At 41.1% G+C, this 18,777-nt stretch overlaps 1 protein-coding gene across 1 annotated transcript in view; it reads left to right on the top strand.

Moving 5' to 3' along the window:
- Nucleotides 1–786: 786 nt before the first annotated feature.
- Nucleotides 787–18,777, top strand: part of RGS5 (regulator of G protein signaling 5) — an 89,185-nt gene continuing 71,194 nt past the window's right edge. Inside the window, exon 1 of the mRNA XM_049881103.1 lies at nucleotides 787–926. Within this exon, the coding sequence (XP_049737060.1) occupies nucleotides 883–926 (44 nt within the window). The 5' untranslated portion in view covers nucleotides 787–882. The remainder of the gene's footprint in view (nucleotides 927–18,777) is intronic.

The raw sequence follows: 18,777 nt of genomic DNA, 5'->3' as shown, positions 1-18,777 counted from the left end.
GTTAACTGCTGCCGAGTCAGTCCCCGACTCACGGGACTAACCTAGCCCAGAGCTGGGCGCCACCTTGTTCCAGTCATTGAAATAAAGAATAATCAGAAGACTCTCAACAGAATTAGAAGAGTTTGGGGGAAGGGGGGCAATATCTAGTGGATAGAATGGTGTACAGCATTTTTTGTCTTCCATCACTGAGGTCAGTCCTGGTACCCCCGGAGACTCACAACATCCTGGGCCTGCCTCCATCACTCACTTGCTCATGTGGTATTGACCTGATAGGTTCTGGGATCTTGAGAGCAGGAGTGCTACTTTCTTCTTTGAATCTGAGCATTCAGCTGAGTGTCTGGCCTGTGGTGGCACCAATGTAATGTTTACTGGACATCTCCAAATCTCCGTCTCCTCAGCTGTGAAGAACAGTTGAACCGAACCACCTCTCAGGACCCTTGCAGCCCTAACAGCACGTGACTTTGCCAGATCCTAAACAGCCCAGGGCACACCGCTTCATAGCAAAACCCACATCTTCCCTGTGGTTGGCCAGAGATGACGTGTGAAACAGGAATGACCCATGTGTGGCTTGGGGCCTAACCCTGGCCTGGCAAAGAAGGAAAGGAGTGTGCTGATAAGAGCAGTGGGAAGCCTAATGCTGAAGCAGCTCCTGCAGCAGAGAAAGAATTCCAGCCTCCACCGCAGACAGGACTGCTGCTGCTCCCTCGCCTGTAATTTCCTCTAAGGCTCTTGATTGGTCCAAAGAGAGACAGAGGGCTGGGAAAGAGCCTCTATATAGTCCTCAGATGGAAAGGCTGTCCCAGGCAGTTTGGGAGCTTTCAAAGACTTGCCGTGCTGTTAAGAATCTGTGCCCAAAGCTGAGGAGCGAAGCCACTTGCCAAAATGTGCAAAGGACTTGCAGCTTTGCCCCACTCATGCCTGGAAAGGTGAGAAACCAAGTTCTTTTGGCTTAAGAGTTGGAGATACAGAGAGCCTTTACTCAGGGGAGGATACCAACAGGGGCCACTGTAGTTTGCAGCTAAACTGAGGTAGAACAGGTACTTGATTCTAGGTTGGGAGTTGTCTCTTCTCTGTTAACAATGCAGAGATGGACTTTAGCAGTGATTCTGAAAGTTCCAAACCAGAAGCCTGATATGACATGGGATATTTCACACACCTTTTAATATCCACAACATCATTTCTTCCAAGGAGGTGCTTATTTTATAGGAGTTTGTTATGAGTAAAATATGCATGGTTAAGTACGTGGAATCTAAAGTCAAACCGCCTGGGTATGAATCCTGGCTCCTACTTACCATCTGTGCGATGTTGGGCAATTTATTTAACCTCTCCGTTTCTCAGTTTCCGTATCTGTAAAATGGAGATACTAAGAGTATTTACCTCATAGTCTAGTTACGAAGAGTGAATGAATTAATGCAGCCTTGGAAACCCTATAGGGCAGTTCCACTCTGTCCTATAGTGTTGATATGAGACAAACGGATGGTAGTGGGTTTTTTTGTTTGTTTTGTTTTGGTTTATTCTTTCTTAGGAGCTATACCTCTCAAGCTTCCTGGTTGTCCTTAGGCTGGACAATATTCTGGAGGGAGTCAAGGTATCTAGGTTTTAAGTAAATAGAAAAAGAGCAAGTATTGACTTGCTAGAAAATTTAATCCAACAATCCTACCTGATGCAGAGAAGTAGGGACATTTCTTAAGGGATGGATTTGATTAAATTTGGTTCTATCCTCCATTATTTAAGGAAAAATAAAAAGGTAGCATTTGTGCAGCCTAACTCCATCCCTTAAGGCACCTATGATGTTATCTTAGATGAGAGCGTTGCTTAACGGGCCGTCTATGACTTCTGCAGTCTCTTACCAGCTCAGGCCTCCTTTTTGATGACTTCCACCCTACAAATAAACTCAAAATGATTTTTATAGAGATAGCATTGTAGTATAGGAGTTTTTGTTTCCAGCAATACTGTCTAGTGGCTGAAAATAAAGCCTGCACTCACTCCGTGCCATCCAAAGCACAGATTATTTAAAGATTATCATAAAAGAAACTAATAACAGTAAAGGTACTATTTAGATTGTACTAGCGAGCAATAATCAAAAAGGTCGGCAGTTCAAATCCACCAGGCACTCCTTGGAAACGTTATGGGGCAGTTCTGCTCTGTCCTATAGGTTCTCTATGAGTCAGAGTCGACTCGACAGCAACGCAGTGAGTGAGCAATCCTGGTGGCATAATGGTTAAGAGTTTAGCTGCTAACTAAAAGGTCTGCAGTTTGAAGGTCTGCAGGCGGTCCCTGGAAACTCTATGGGGCACCTCTACTCTGTCCTGTAGGGTTGCGATCAGTCAGAATTGGCTTGATGGCAATGAGTTTTTGGTTTGGTGAGCAATCCTGAGGAGTCCTGGTGGCACAGTGGTTAAGAGCTCAGCTGCTAACCAAAAGGTCGGCAGTTCGAATGTTCTGGAATTTGGCAGCTTCCTGCAGTTATGTGTATTATTCTACTACATATGTTTTTTTCATGATATGTTGCCATTGCAAACAGAGTCATATTTCCAATTGCAATGCTACCCGTGAGGAGTGCTTTGGAGAAGTGGAATTTTGAGCCGTGCTGATATTAGCACATACTCATGGAAAGGATAAAGGAACAAGGATGAAAGGTGGTCTATTCTAAGGGAAAAGTGATACTTGAATAAATGCTTCGAAACCTGCTTTCCCTTCCTGGACACTCTGTCCACCTCCCTCACCATCACAGACTCCCCACCTCCTCATGACTTCTGTCGAAATTAAAAAAGGAGCACCGATATGCCTTGATGCCTAGACACACAGATATTTAAAAATTCATTCTAAAACAAATTCAGCCAACAAATCTGTGTCACAAAACAAGTTGGTTTTAATGAAAAGCTCTGCTAAAGAGTTAAATTGCAATTTCCCTATTGCATTGGAAATAGAATTCAGTTTACAAAAATATGATTAACATGCTGTCATTTGTTATATTGGAAAGAGCACTGGGTAAGGAATAAGGAGCACACTGATTTTTGTCATCTAAATTTGTGACACTGAACAAGTTACCTCATTTCCCTAGAACTCCATGTTCTTATTTAATAAATGAAAGTTAAGTTATCAGCCCTATAGGACAGAGTAGAATTGCCCCATAGAGTTTCCAAGGAGCGCCTGGTGCATTCAAACTGTGGACCTTTTGGTTAGCAGCCATATCCTTTAACCACTATGCCACAAGGGTTTCCAAATATCCTTTTCAGTTCTACACAGCTAAGATGAAGTGAGATGAAACTGGTTTCAGTGACTGGACAGAGAGGTGATTAGAAGCAACTTTTCCCTAACTTATTTTTCTCTAAAATTTTGGTACAGAGAAGAGTCAAATAACAAGCAACCACCAAGGACCCAAATTTGTGGTGAAACCACTGGGTTGTGTCGAAAGCAAATCTACTCATTGATTCTAATACTGGTTTACCAAAAATATAATTTACTTCATGGAAGAAGAATTTTAATCATAGAAAATAGCCCTTTCTTAATGTTTAGGGAAGTATTAAGCCACCATCAACTTTGCCACCCTTGTAGAAAGCTATTGCTCATTTATTTACTTAGATTTTTAAGACTATTGCTCATTAAACCTCAAAACAGATCTCATAATATTTTTAAATATTTAAAGAGACAATCCAAACATTGGCTCAATGAGTGGATGATATCACAAAATTTCTCTCCGCTGGCATATCCAGAGCTGTGCTGTCTGAGTGTGCTGTACGGGTGGAAATCTTTAGTGGAAAAGGAAAGAGTTGAGTCAATCGAAGGTCTTATTTTATCAGTGATCTTCAACTTTGAATTTTAGACTTCGTTTGATAATTCATGTTATTTTCAGAGGCTTTCAATTTTCTCCAAACAAGTTTGATTTTTAGAGTAAATATTGCATTTTAGAAAGAGATGGAAGTATTCTGAAATGAAAATGGGTTATTATTATGATTCCCAAAAAGTTCTCATAACCATAGAAAGCAACCAATATGACTATTATTATTTTTATTCATTAACATTGACTAGTTTTGGTACCAAATTCACAGCCTCTACTTAACTTCCATGAGAAGTAAAGGTGTATCTAAGACTAAGCTGGTGGCAAAGATGAAACTTGCCCTGGTATACAAATGAGGTAACATAGACTTACCCCTGTAGGGGTCTGGTACAGATCTGATTTTTATTTTATTTTAGAAAAGCAGCTAGTGACCCTGAGTGGAGCAAATGATTTGAGCTCCTAAAGTTTGGTGGTTCAAACTGACCCAGTGGCACCACGGAAGAAAGACCTGGAGATCTGCTTCCGTAATGGTTACAGCCAAGAAAACCCTGTGAAGCAGTTCTGCTCGGTAACACAGGGGGTCACCGTGAATAGGAATTGACTTGACGGCAATGGGTTTGATTTGGTTTAGTGACATAGTGTATTTAATCTACAGTTCACCCAGGGGGTCCCGGCTACTTCGAGTGTATAAAAAATCCTGGGAATTTCAGGAACTGTAGAAAGTCAATGGGGAAGGTGAAATTTCTTTCTTTCTTTCTTTTTTTTATATTATTTTACTAAACATTCCATTTTTACCCACCTGCTCTGATTTATAAGGGTTTAAGGATGGACAATATGCATTAGAAATGTACCTAATAAGTGGGGCTACAAATTAAGCTATCTTCTTTTAAAGTTGTTAAGCCCCATGGAAGATCCTGAGTGGGTCAAGGCTCCTGGGTCTGCAGGAGTAAGTGCCCTGTATCCATTGCAGTCGAGTCAATTCTGACTCATAGCGACCCCATAGGACAGAGTAGAACTGCACCATGGAGTTTCCAAGGAGCGGTTGGTGGATTCAAACCCCTGATCCTTTGGTTAGCAGTGGTAACTCTTAACCACTGTGCCATCTGGGCTCTGCATCAGTAAGTAAATACAGCCTTTTCTAAAGGTATAAGCACAGCTTTGAACCAATTATAGAGAAAATAGACATACTGAGTGAGTTAAAACTATGGTAATTAACTTGAACAAATGATATCACAGTCAGTATAATTGCAGGATCTTCAAAGAAGCATAAAGAGATAGTTGCAGACCCTCTCCTGGAGTTTAGGATCATGCTTGTGGGGAATACTGTTAAGTGTGAATCTGAAGTTTGCTAAAGCTGATGGGGGGAGCCCTAGTGGCACAGTGGTTAAGAGCGCAGCTGCTAACCAAAAAGTCAGTGGCTGGAATCCATCAGGCATTCCTTGGAAACCCCGTGGGGCAGTTCTATTCCATCCTATAGGGTCGCTATGAGTCAGAATCGACTTGATGGCACTGGGTTTTTTGGGTTTATAGCTGATAGAGTCAATTAATTTAGTTATGAAAATATTGCAAGGAAACTTTGTAATATCAAGGAATTGAGTGAACTATTTAATAGAATGGGGGAGAATCAGAAAGAAAAGCTTTGTTTTGAATTTTATTGGTGAAACAATATCAGTTATTTCTCTGCATTGTCCTTCAAAACCTTCTTACTTGCCTTAGGCATAAGGGTGAAAGACTCACGGAAGTCTCAAGATTCAAGGAAATTGCAGTCTAGTGGGAGAGATAAATACGAAAATAATCAGTACACAGTGTTGGGTTCTACTACTAAGGAATAAATGTACCCAAGTGCTAAGAAGCCCAGAAGGGGCACCTCATAGAGCTTCTGGTAGACAAGAAAGACTACTTTGCAAGAAGTTACAGGGAATGATGGCTGAAGGAAGTATTAAAGGAGGAAGGGGCTACCCAGGCCTAGGTGGGAAGTGGAAACCCTGGTAGCATAGTGGTTAAGAACTACAGCTGCTAACCAAAAGGTCGGCAATTTGAATCCACACACTCTCCTTGGAAACTCTATGGGGCAGTTCTACTCTGTCCCATAGGGTCGTTATGAGTCGGCATCGACTCAACGGCAATGGGTTTGGTTTTTTGCTTTTGTTTTTTTTTTTGTCGGTGGGAAGATGGAGTCCCTGAGTGGCACAAACAATTAAGCGCTCAGCTACTCACTAATGTTTGGCGGTTCAAATCCACCCAAATGTGCCTCAGAAGACAGGCCTTGTGACATGCTTCTGAGAGGTCACAGCCCTGAAAACCCTATGGAGCACAGTTCTACTCTGAATCACATGGGTTGCCATAAGTCAGAATCAACTTGGTGGCAACTGGTTAGGTGGGAAGAGGAGTGAGAAAGAGGGCATTTCGGGCAGGTGTGCACGTGAAAAGCAGGTGAGAGAGCCTGGCCAGCCTGGCTGATGTCATAGCATCTTCATACAGCCCATGTTATCTCTCAGAGACAGGTAGGGGCAGGGCGGGGAGAGCCTCTGAATTTCCTACCACAGTTAACCAGCCTTCTGTGCAGCACACCTTCATACTTGTCTTTGGAATTTGCCCAGTACCTTTCTGATCGCAACTCTGAAAACTCTAAAGAGGTTTGCTCAAGGGAATGATTTTTCTTTCCTCCCCTTTGCCTAAAAAATTTCACTTACTGGAAAGACAATCTATTCAAGGCACTATTGTTGTTAGCTACCATAGAATCAGCCCCTACTGATGGAGACCCCACACACAACAGAACAAAAGGCTATTCTGTCCTGCACCATCCCTAGGATCGGTTGTGGTTCAGACCATTGTGATCAACACAGTTTCCATTGGCTGATTTTCAGAAGTAGGTCACCAGACCTTTCTAGTACATCTTAGTCTAGAACCTACCCTGAAACCTGTTCAGCATCATATCAACACACAAGCCTCCAGAGGCAGATGGGTGGTGGCTGTATATGAGGCACATTGGCTCGGGATTGAACCTGGGTCTTCCCCATGGAAGTTGAGAATTCTACCACTAAACCACCAGGGCCCCTATATGTGGCACCTAGTAGACACTTAGTAAATATTTTGTCAAAAGAATGCACAGTGAATTTCAGCAAATAGAGACAGGACTGCTCCTAGTCCAGCTTGGTGTTTTCTCTGATCCTAAGGGGTTGGAAGAATGGTATCAGCAGTAACATGAGGCTAAAATGGGAGAAAAAACGTGTGTTGCTAAAGAAAGAGGGATTCTTGCTGGGGGAATAGGAATGAGGAGAAGAAAGGTGGAGGAGAACCTCCAGGGTTTCTATAATTTCATCAGGAAAACCGTGTTAAGAGGTTAGTCTTCTTTTGTTATAATGATGGGGTACTTTTATCTATTGGTGGACTTCAATATATTGTATAGCCTTGGCCATTTCTCAGGCAGTTACTGGCCCAGCTTCTTTAATGAATTCAATCTTGCATTCTAACTAGTTGCCTCTCTCTGTTCTTTCTTCTCATTTAGTCTGGGCTATGTTGAATCATGAGGTGTCAATTAAGTTTGGAAAGGTCCCTGAATGGTTACCTAATTTGTTCTTCCTTCTCTAGTGAGGTCAACACACTATTATGGGATAGATGATATCTAGGGAAGGAGTCTATTTGTGTTTCTGGAGCCAGTGTTAATAGTTTTTGTCTGTCCTGCTGGCTGGAAAGAAAAGGAGCTAAGCTTGAATCAATTCCGTCAGGAGCAATCATTAGTAATGTGAACCAGAATATGACTGGAGGCCAGAAGATAAGAAATGTCAATCCCTTTCCTCCTTTAAAGTTCCCAATCAGTTCTCAGATAATATTGGGCCTGGGCTGTATTTTAAAGGCTGAATCATCGAGAAGATACAGATAGTGAAAGCCTGGTTGTTTTTGACTTCCTGAGACTGTTAGCCCTAAAATCACAGGGTTTAGGAATACAAAAGAAAAACCAGAGTAAGGAGGATGTGAGCTCACAGTCCATCCTCTGCTTTAACATTAGCAGAATGGCCAGTAAGGCCTTCTTCCAATGACAGTGTGGTGGAGTGGCAAGAACATGGAGGTTGTAAGTTGACTTCCTAGCTGTGCGACCTTGGAAAAATCACTAAACCTCTCTGAACTCTATTTTCTCATCTGTAAAATAAGAGTATTTATCTTGTGTGTGGGGGGAGGTGCTGTAACAAACAGGTGACATAACATACACAAGGTGACTAACTTTAGTAAATAGACCTCTATTATATAATTAATTCCTTTCCATACTTTTTATCCTCTTTGCAGAAAACATCTTCTAAGTCATTCAGTTATGTGTCAAGGACTTCTGAATGAAATATTTCTTTTTTTTTTTCTTGCTTATCAAAGTCTCATCTTTGAAAAAAGAATAAAGTTGAATTTGTATAGTATATTATTTTTACTATTTCATCCATAATTCTTTCAGTGTGTATCTCTTTAAAAAAAATAACATACCAGATCTTTAAAAAATATTGTAAAACTCATTAAAAACCATTATTGTACTTAAAAATTAGCAATAATTCTTTAATATCAGTACTATCCCAGTAAACATTCAAATATCCCCAATGGTCCTTTTGCGGTTGGATTTTTTGCACTAGGATCCAACAAAGAGATTTGTAATTTCTTAAATCTCCCTTAATCAATAGGTTTCTTATCTTTTCTCTTGCAATTTACTTGTATAACACAGAGTTTTAAGATAGAAGATGCTGTATAACAAGTGGGAAGGGTCCGGACGGGGAACAGGTGTCCTGAGTTTTAACCTTGGTTTTACCAGCTAGTAGTCCCTGGGTGGTACAAACAGATAAGCAGTTGGGTGCTCACAGAAAGGTTGGCAGTTGGAACCCACCCAGAGGTGCCTTGGAAGAAAGACTTGATGATTGTTTCCAAAAGATTAAAAACCAAAACAAAACTGTTGCTATTGACTCATGGTGACCTGGCGTGTTACAGAGTAGTACTGCTCCATAGGGTTTTCTTGGCTGTAATCTTTATGGAAGCAGACTGACAAGGCTTTCTTTCACAGTGCCACTGTGTCAGTTCACACCATCAGCCTTCAGGTTAGCAGCTGATTGTAAACCACTTGCACCACCCAGGGACCAATTCCAAAAGGTCACAGCCATGAAAACCCTATGAAGTGCAGTTCTACTCTGCAACACATAGGGTCACCATGAGCCAGAATCAGTTTGACAGCAACTAGTTTGGTTTTGGTCTACTAACTAGCGGTGTCATGAGTCAGGAGTCCCTTGCCCTCTCTGGGCCTCACTCTCATATTTGTAAAAGGAAGCGAATTGATTATATGATCCTCTGCATTCCTTCCAGTTCCCCCACTGTATGATTCTGAATTTGAATACTACGTATTTTAAGGAAAGATTCATTTTCATTCTAATTTTGCATCTCATCCTAAGCCATACAGGAAGTTGTTGTTAAGTGCTGTCAAGTCAGTTCCGACTCATAGCCACCCTATGTACAACAAAATGAAACACTCCCTGGTCCCATGTCATCCTCATGATCGTTGTTATGCTTGAGCCCATTGTTGCAGCCACTGTGTCAATCCATCTCATTGAGGGTCTTCCTCTTTTTCTCTGACCCTCTGATTTACCAAGCATGATGTCCCTCCCCAGGCGACTGATCCCTCCTAATAACGCGTCCAAAGTATGTGAGACAACATCTCACCATCCTTGCTCGTTTCTAAGGAGCATTCTGGCTCTACTTCTTCCAAGACAGATTTGTTCGTTCTTTTGGCAGTCCATGGTATAGTCAATATTCTTCGCCAACACCACAATTCAAAGGCATCAATTCTTCTTTGTTCTTCCTTATTCATCATCAAGCTTTCACATGCATATGATGCGATTGAAAATACCATGCCTTCGGTCAGGTGCTCCTTAGCCCTCAAGGTGACATCTTTGCTTTTCAACACTTCAAAGAGGTCTTTTGCAGCAGATTTGCCTAATGCAATGTGTCTTTTGATTTCTTGACTGCTTCTTCCATGGGCATTGATCGTGGATCCAAGTAAAATGAAATCCCTGACAACTTCAATCTTTTCACTGTTTGTCATGATGTTGCTTATTAGTCCTGTTGTGAGGATTTTGTTTTCTTTATGTTGAGGTGTAATTCATACTGAAGGCTGTAATCTTTGATCAGTAAGCGCTTCAAGTCCTCTTTACTTTTGGCAAGCAAGCTTGTATCATCTGCATATAACACGTTGTTAATAAATCTTACTCCAATCCTGGTGTCCTGTTCTTCTTCATATCGTCCAGCTTCTTGGATTATTTGCTCAGAATATAGTGAAAGGATACAACCCCGGTGCACACCTTTTCTGACTTTAAGCCACAAGGTATCTGCTTGTTCTGTTCGAATGACTGCCTCTTGATCTATATACAGCTTCCTCACGAACACAATTAAGTGTTCTGGAATTCCTATTCTTTGCAATGTTATCCATAATTTGTTATGATTCACACAGCCTAATGCTTTTGCATAGTCAATAAAACACAGGTAAACATCTTCCTGGTATTCTCTGCTTTCACCCAGGATCTATCTGACCTCAGCAATGATATCCCTTGTTCCACATCCTCTTCTGAATCCGGCCTGAATTTCTGACAGGAAGTACAGGGAACAAACTCTGGGTGTAGTTTATAAGAAGCAATCAATTAAAAATATGCAATCTTCTTCCCACCACTTTTAATTTCAAACGAGTAAATTAAGAACCCTATATTTCTCTAAAAGACTTGTGACAAATTCAAAATAAGCTCCAAATTTTTGAAAGTCTTATATTTAGATGCAGTGAAGAGTGTTTTCATTTGATGAATTCCATGAAGAGAAAGGATAATCTCAGTTTCCTACAAAACTTAACAGTTGCTGTTGAGTCCATTCTGACTCATGGTGACCCCATATGTGTCAGAGTAGAGCTATAATCCATAGTGTTTTCAGTGGCTGGTTTCTTTTGGAAGTAGATCGCCAGGCCTTTCTTCCAAGGAACCTCTGGGTGAGCTCTAACCACCAACCTTCTTGGTTAGCAGCCCAGCAAGTTAACCATTTGTACCACCCAGGGACTCCGGTAAAAGTAGAAAGGTTCACAGACCATGCATTCAAATAGTCTATGATTCTCGTACTTTGTTTGTAGTGATTTAGATGTTTCTTTTCTCAAGAGTATAAGTTTCTTAACGGCAGGGAAGAAAAACTCAACCAAGTACACAAATGTGTCTGACTTTGGTATGTGTCGCCATTAATTACGTTAGTACTGCGTCACATTTTTCTCCAGCCATGCCCTTCTGAATATTGTCCAGAAAGAGAGAGACTCATATTTTACCTTAACAGCGGATGAGTTTCCATCCTTGAGGCCGACATGAGAAGGGTGAATCAGAGTTTCTAGGCATTTGCATAATTAACCAGTTTGTGTCCACCAGCCAGTTAGATCCTGGAACACTGACAACTCTTGGAAGTAGCATGAAGATTGTTTCTGACTGTATCAATCCATGTCAGGCAAGTATAATCGTGCCAACTGCAATTTCCAACCAGAATCGGAGCATCTGGTTTGCCTCTAGACAGAGCATTAGGAATTGGGTTTTTCCTGGGAAGTCCTGTAGGTGTGGTCAAGCTAATCCCAGAATGTACACACCATCAACACAGCTAATGCTCATGGGGCTTTGGGTTTATTTGCCCAGATCATAATTCTCCTGGAAGACCTAGATAGGTTCTTTCTTTTCAAGGCCTCCTTGTAAGTTGTTATGTCCAGATAGAATAACTTGTTCTGCCATCTTCTTCAAAAAGAAAATATTTCAGGGTTTGAAGGATTCAGCTAAGCCGCCTCTGAATACTTTGGTAAGTAGATAGTTGGTAATCATGTTGGCTTTATGGTCAGAAAATAAGGCTAAGACCATTGTTCTTTAGTCTCCATGTTTTCCTTTTTCCTTCACAACTTCTTCCTCAGACAGTTCTCAAAACAGCACCTAACCCATCTGGACAGAATCTTACTCAGGTCCTTAAAACTCGACATTCAGGAAAGATGTTGGAGATATCACATGAGAGTCAGATAAGGCCAGGCAACGTGAAGTAAAGCACTTGGAAAATGTGAAGTACTCTATTCGGTAAGTGCTTGTTATTAACAGTGAAGTCTGTGAGCTGGTTTGGTCAAGCTACCACTTTTTGACGCCTTCTTGGGCAGAACATGAGTTTCTTAATGAGACGCTTGTCTGAGAATTCAAGAAGTTTCGAAAGAATCAAGATGTTCCATTAAAAAAGTATCTTTCTGCATTTTGGTACCTTCTTATAAGTGATAGTTTATAAAAGGTACCTGGGTCAACAGGAGCGTGGGACTGAGTGACCTATGTAGCTCTGGGACAGGTCAATAAATTCAGACACTGAAGACGTTCTTAGAAGAGCCCCTTATCACGTATGCATGCATGTGCGTACACACACAACTTACGGTTTTTCGTGGCTTGGTTTGTTTGTCGAAATTAGAGATTCCTGCAGACAAGTTGAAAGTGTGGCTGAGACTGGTGGCGGGAATACGTTTTTCTTTCAGTAAAGATGAGTGTAGATTGAATTTTTTTTTGTCTTAGGCAAATATGTGCATCTTTCCTTCATATATTGCACTTTACACTTTCTCAATGTTGAGAAAAAACTCACTGTAGGTTGCAATTTTTCTCAACATTCTCATCTGAGGTCTCAAAAAGACTTTGTTTTTATTATTTTTTAATTGCCCTCTAATCTTTCATCTTCCAGATACACTAAGCATAGCTCTTCTTTTCTCTCCCTTCCCAGTCCAGACAGGGTCCTAGTGTTTGTAATTATGCTGACATGTGAGTGCAGATGGCTGAGCTGCAGCTTAATGAAAGGAATACGTAACTTTGCTTAGCCACATATGGAACACATTTTATTAAATGGATACTGGCTTACGAGCACCAAAAACACAAGAATAAAAACACCAAAAAGACAAGAATGGCAAAGATCAAATGATAATCAAAGAGTAGGAATGAGTGCCTAGCACAATATTGATCACCCAAAGTATTCAGTAAGAGTCTATTGAATTGACTTGGTAGATTCTGGTCCTGGAGATAGCTAGTGATTTTTTTCCCCTCCTCTAGTCTGACCATCTTAGGATCAGACTATGAGAATACGATCTGGGTCACAGACTAACCCCTTCTTTTATAGATGATGAAACAAGTCCAAACAGTTTTGGTGACTTGTCCAAGGTCACATAGCTAGTTAGAGTTGTAGCTAACGAAAGTCTCTGGATTTACATATCCTTCATCTTATTTTATCTGATGAACTCTTATTTCTGACTTTTTGGTTATGTAGCCAACATTTTGTAAGTCTTCACTCTTAAAAAAAAAAAAATGTATTCTTCCATTGACCTTGGACAAGTCACCAAACTGCTTGGACCTGTTATCTCGGCTATTGTCTTCACTTTTAAAATATTTATTCTTCCATAGACACCCTATTTTTAAAAGGCTTTGGCTACTAAGCAAGCTTCAGTCATCAAGAAGAAATTAATGGTTCTTCCAATTTTTTTTTGCCAGGAGCATATAGCTGCCAATGAGAATATTCTGAGCAGCATGAGAGAGCTGCTTCGGGTAAACCACCTAACTTCCTTGTGACTCACTTTTCTCATTTGTAAGATGAGGGTAACAGCAATATCTCCTTCACAGGATTGTTAAGGTTATTCATTGTATGTGTTGAGTAACAATTTGGTTAGCTGGAAAATTTGGTCTTTCTCTTAATCTTTTGAAATATTAGCATGAGTCATTGGACTCTTGCTATCTCCAGGTTGGGAGAAGTTTGCAGACAAGTTTCAGAATGGGTCTAGAACAGGAAACTAGAAAGCATCAGGAACTGTCTTTGTTCCCCTACAGCACTAAATGGGAGACATGGGAATGGGACTCAAATGGGAGGACCGGCTGCAAGAAACATTAGGAAGTAAATGAGACAATTGAGTGACAGGGAGCAGAAGAGAAGCAGGGATCACAGACGAGCCAGCTGAGAGAATGGTTGGACTATTGACGTGATATAGTTGGCTGGAGAGGAAGTTTTGTTCAGAAGTAGGTGATGAGTCAATTCTTCTGAACTCTGACCTTCTCTTTCAGGAATTCTTAGATGACGTCAAGTCAGAACCCCTTATCCTGAACTTTCTGGACAGTTTTATAGATGCTAAATTGATGTTGAGATAGTTGCTAATCATTAATTTGATTTGAAAAGCAATGTAAACAAAACAGCTGCAAGATTCCAGGGAGTAATTAATGCATAACATATGCCACAAAAAATGAAGCCTATATAATGTCATGGCTATGCTACGAAACTTGTTTGCCTTGAGATTTTTGGCCAAAGGGGAAGGAGTAAGATTGGAATAGACAGCTGTGATTGGTAGGGAAATAAGAGAACTAAAGTTTCCAAAACAGATTATTCAGTAAAGGTTAAAGAATTAAGATTATCTGTTAACTGAAAGGAGCCCTAGTGGTGCAGTGGTTAAGAGCTCAGCTGTTAACCAAAAAGGTTGGCAGCTCGAATCCACCAGCTGCTCCTTGGAAACCCTATGGGGCAGTTCTACGCTGACCTATGGGGTTGCTGTGAGTCAGAATCAACTCAACAGCAACGGGTTTAGTTTTTTTTTTTTTTTTTTGGTTAACTGAAAACAGAACAGTAGAATGAGGACCAGAAAAGGGTCTGACTGATTTTAAGTCTATTTTCTATAGTTGAGCAAGTTTAAAAACAAACAAAAAAAATAATAGTTTCATATTGCTATTGTAATAAATTACCACAGGTGTAGTGGTTTAAAACAGTATGCATTTATTCTCTTATAGTTTTGGAGGTCAGAAATTCTGAAATGGGTCTCACTGGGCTAAAATCAAGGTGTTGTCAAGGCTGCATTCCTTCTGGAGGCTCTAGGAAGAATCCATTTCCTTGCCTTTTCTAGCTTCTAGAACCAAAATTCAAACCAAACTCTTGTTGCCGAGTCGATTCCGACTCATAGCAACCCTATAGGACAGAGTAGAACTGCTCTATGGAGTTTCCAAGGAGCGCCTGGTGGATTTGAACTGCCAACCTTTTGGTTACCAGCTGTGGCACTTAACCACTATGCCACCAGGGTTTCCAGCTTCTAAAAGCCACCTGCGTTCCTTGGCTCATGGCCCCATTATTCATTTTGAAAGCCAGCAGTGTAGCATCTTTCGATTTCATCCCCTGCTTCCTTGATCACATTGCCTTTTGTGATTTTGACCTCCTGCCTCGCTCTTATAAGGATCCTTGTGATTAGATTGGGCCTGCCCAAATAATCCAGAATAATCTCCCCATCTCAAAATCCTTAACTTAATCATATCTGCAAAGTCCCTTTTGCCACATAAGGTAATATATTCACAGGTCCTGGGATTAGGACATGGACGTCTTTGAGGTCTTTATTCAGACTATCAGAGAGTGAGAAGTGGGAATGTGACATCTGCCATGTGACCCATGCCCCCTTTTTCTTCTGTGTCTGTTTCTATGCCTTGCAGATTAGTGTCCTGTCACTGAAAGTAGAAGCTTCTCAGGTGCAGACCAAGCCCACCAGGGGTTTAATAAGATACTCTTCCATTTAGAATACATCGTTCTTGCCTCCTTTTGTTCTGTGGGATAACCCTAGCACCCTTTCTTACCATGCCTCCCTAAGTCCTCAGGTCTTTTTTCCCTTGTTATGTTTTGTTTCCAATGATATCCTATCAGCTACAACTTGTGTTTGCAAAATATAAAATTACATTTGCATTTTTTCTAAGATCATTCATGTCTGAAGTCTAGGGTAGGGTTCGCAGCCCAAAGACACCTGCTTTGCATTGCTCTTTTGGCTATTGGGTGGTCTTCTGCTTGGTTCCTAGACCTTGTTCCCATTTCTCTACTTAGTAATTCCCATCCCAGTAACCATACAATTTGTGGGAGTCATCATTCTTCGATAACTGAGTGCCACATGCAGACTTCATTGCTCATTGGGAGAGAAATACGGGGGCGGGGGGGTGGTACTTTAAGAGCACTGGGAAGAGGTTTGCAGGACCCTATGACAAGTGAATGGATCTTGGGAGCCTCTTTGGAATTTTAAGAAAACATACTAAGAAGTTATAAAACCCAAAACCCACTGCTGTCAAGTTGATTCCAACTCATAGAAACCCTACAGGACAGAGTAGAACTGCCCCATAGAGTTTCCAAGAAGCACCTGGCGGACTCGAACTGCTGACTTCTTGGTTAGCAGCTATAGCACTCAACCACTATGCCACCATAATAAAACTTTGAGAACGGGACTTCCCATAACAAATCTTTGTGGGGGGGCTCTGGGGAGCTGAAGGAGGACAAGAAGAGGGTACCTGCTTTTGGATCCAAACCAATAGCCTCTCCTCCTCCTAGCACACAGGGTGCTGCCAAATTGTACATCCTCAAACATCAGCCCTTCAAGGGAACTTTCTTTAATTACTCCTTCAGGGAAAAACTATTCCTCCATCCTTGGGACCCTCACGATGTTTTTTCATCTTCTTGTAGTTCAAGTCACTTCTTATCCTATTTTCCTCAGATTTAACTTTGATTGGACAGAGAGAGAGAGAGAGAGAGAGAGATGACTGATAGACAGACAGATAGATAGATAGGTGCCATTGGATGTACTCCAACTCACAGTGCCCTTATGTACAACAAAATGAAATGTTGGTTGGTCCTGCATCACCCTTACAATTGCTGGCATGTTTGAGGCCATAACTGTGACTACTTTTGCCAAATATGATGTCCTCCTCCAGCAACGGATTCCTGCTAATGCTGTGTCCAAAGAAAGCGAGTTGGAAAATGTTGTTGTGACCTGTAGTGTTTTCACTGGCTAATTTCTGAAACTAGATTACCAGACCTTTCTTACTAGTCTGTCTTAGTCCAAATCTGGAGCTCTTTCCATAATATCATTGCCGTATTCCAATAAAAGGTATATAGTGATCTTTTCTTAATAAATGGGAGCAACTTGAGGTCAGGAATAATGTCTTACTAATTCTGTAAATTATTCTCATTGTATTTAGTGTGTTGTTGGGTGCCATCGAGTCAACTCTGACTCATAGTGACTCTATGTTCAATAGAACAAAATGCTGCCCGGTCCTGTACCATCTTCACTGTTGTTTCTATGTTTGAGCTCATTGTTGCAGCCACTGTGTCAATTCATCATGCTTTGCAAAGTAGAGGGTCAGCGAAAAAGAGGAAGACTCTCAACGAGTTGGATTGACACAGTGTCTAGTACAGTCCCTGACAAGGAGTGGCTCTTCTAGTAAATTCTGATAAGTAAATGAAAAAATAATGAATGTATGAATCAATAAATGGATAGTTCTTGAAAACAGAAATCTTGGGAACAATAAGGTGCTGTTATATTTTTGGAGGGAGAAGAGAAGAGATGGTTTAAATCAAATTCTAGGCTTCAGACAAGAAACAGTCCTCATATTTCTCATTGTTTTGTCATGTCACAAAAAAGCCTTTTAATAATTTGGCAAAGACAAATGGTGGCCAAGCATTCTGATTATTTGGGGTAATCAATTTGTATCTACTACAAATCCTGCTTTACGAATCAATAGAAAACATGCTATAAATTCACTAAGAGGACATAGTAAGTTCTAGGAACCATAAATTTTATTAAGTAATGCGGTACATGTTAAAATGTTTAACACTCATGCCTGGTGTTTACTAAGGCCTCAATAAATTTAACTTTCCTCCTCTTTCTCTGATTTTTTTTTAATTACCTTTTGTTCTTTCTTTCTTTTGTAATGTATAAAATAAGTTAAAAAGCCTGGTCCATCTACAACTAGAGATTTTCAGTCTATAAAGTCCCTTTTAATAATTTAAAGCAGCAGGGCATGGAGATACACAAAGGCTGTGGTTCACTTCAGTGTCCGGAGACGCTCTCACGGGAATCCTTTCTGACCCTTCCACCTCTGGAACTCAAAATAAACCATAAATTTCTGCCTTCTTCAATTTGAGGGCCATTTTCCCACTATTCACCATCTGGCTTCTACATGGAATTGCCAAAAGCCCAGAAACACTGTCAACAATGTTTTGGATAAGATGGGGAATTGAAGGTCAGAGGAAACTGTCTTAGTCACCTAGTAGCACTGTAACAGAAATACCACAAGTAGATGTCTTTAATAAAGAGAAATTTATTCTCTCACAGTCTCAAGCAGGCTAGAAGTCCAAATTCAGGCCACCAGCTCCAGGGGAGGGCTTTCTTGTCTCTGTTGACTCTGGAGGAAGGTCTTTGTCATCAGTCTTCCCATGGTCTAGGAGCTTCTCTGTGCAGGAACCTTAGGTCCAAAAGACACGCTCTGCTCCCTGCACTGTTTTCTTGGTGGTATGAGGCCCCCTTCTCTGCTCACTTTCCTTTCCTTTTTATCTCTTGAGAGATAAAAGACGGTACAGGCCACACCCCATGGAAACTCCCTTTACATTGGATCAGGGGGGTGGCCTGGGTAAGGGTGTTACAATTCCACCCTGATCCTCTTTAACATAAAATTACAATTACAAAATGGAGGACAGCCACATAACACTGGAAGTCATGGCCTAACTAAGTTGACACATATTTTGGGGGGACACAATTCAATCCACGACAGGAACTAAACTGCTTCCATCCTGTTCATCTTCTCCCTCCCGTCTCTCCTTTATTACCCCCAGTGACTCACAATGTCTCATTTTCCATGGGAATCCTTGAGTCAACAATGGGTAGTGCTTGGGAAAAACAATACTCTTTTTTTTTTTTTTTTTAATAGGAACACAAGAGGATAGTATAATGTAATTTTAGCTGTGCTGCGCAGCCACATGAAACCCTGGTGGCGTAGTGGTTAAGTGGTACAGCTGCTAACCAAATCGTCAGCAGTTCAAATCCACCAGGCGCTCTTTGGAAACTCTGCGGGGCAGTTCTACTATGGCCTATCAGGTGCCCATGAGTCGGAATTGACTCGACAGCAGCGGGTTTGGTTTTGGGTGATCTTTACGGAAGTAGATCACTGGGCCTTGCT

This window comes from Elephas maximus, chromosome 3 (assembly GCF_024166365.1).
Source record: "Elephas maximus indicus isolate mEleMax1 chromosome 3, mEleMax1 primary haplotype, whole genome shotgun sequence".
NCBI lineage: Eukaryota > Metazoa > Chordata > Mammalia > Proboscidea > Elephantidae > Elephas > Elephas maximus.
This window is presented reverse-complemented; position numbering and strand designations above follow the sequence as displayed.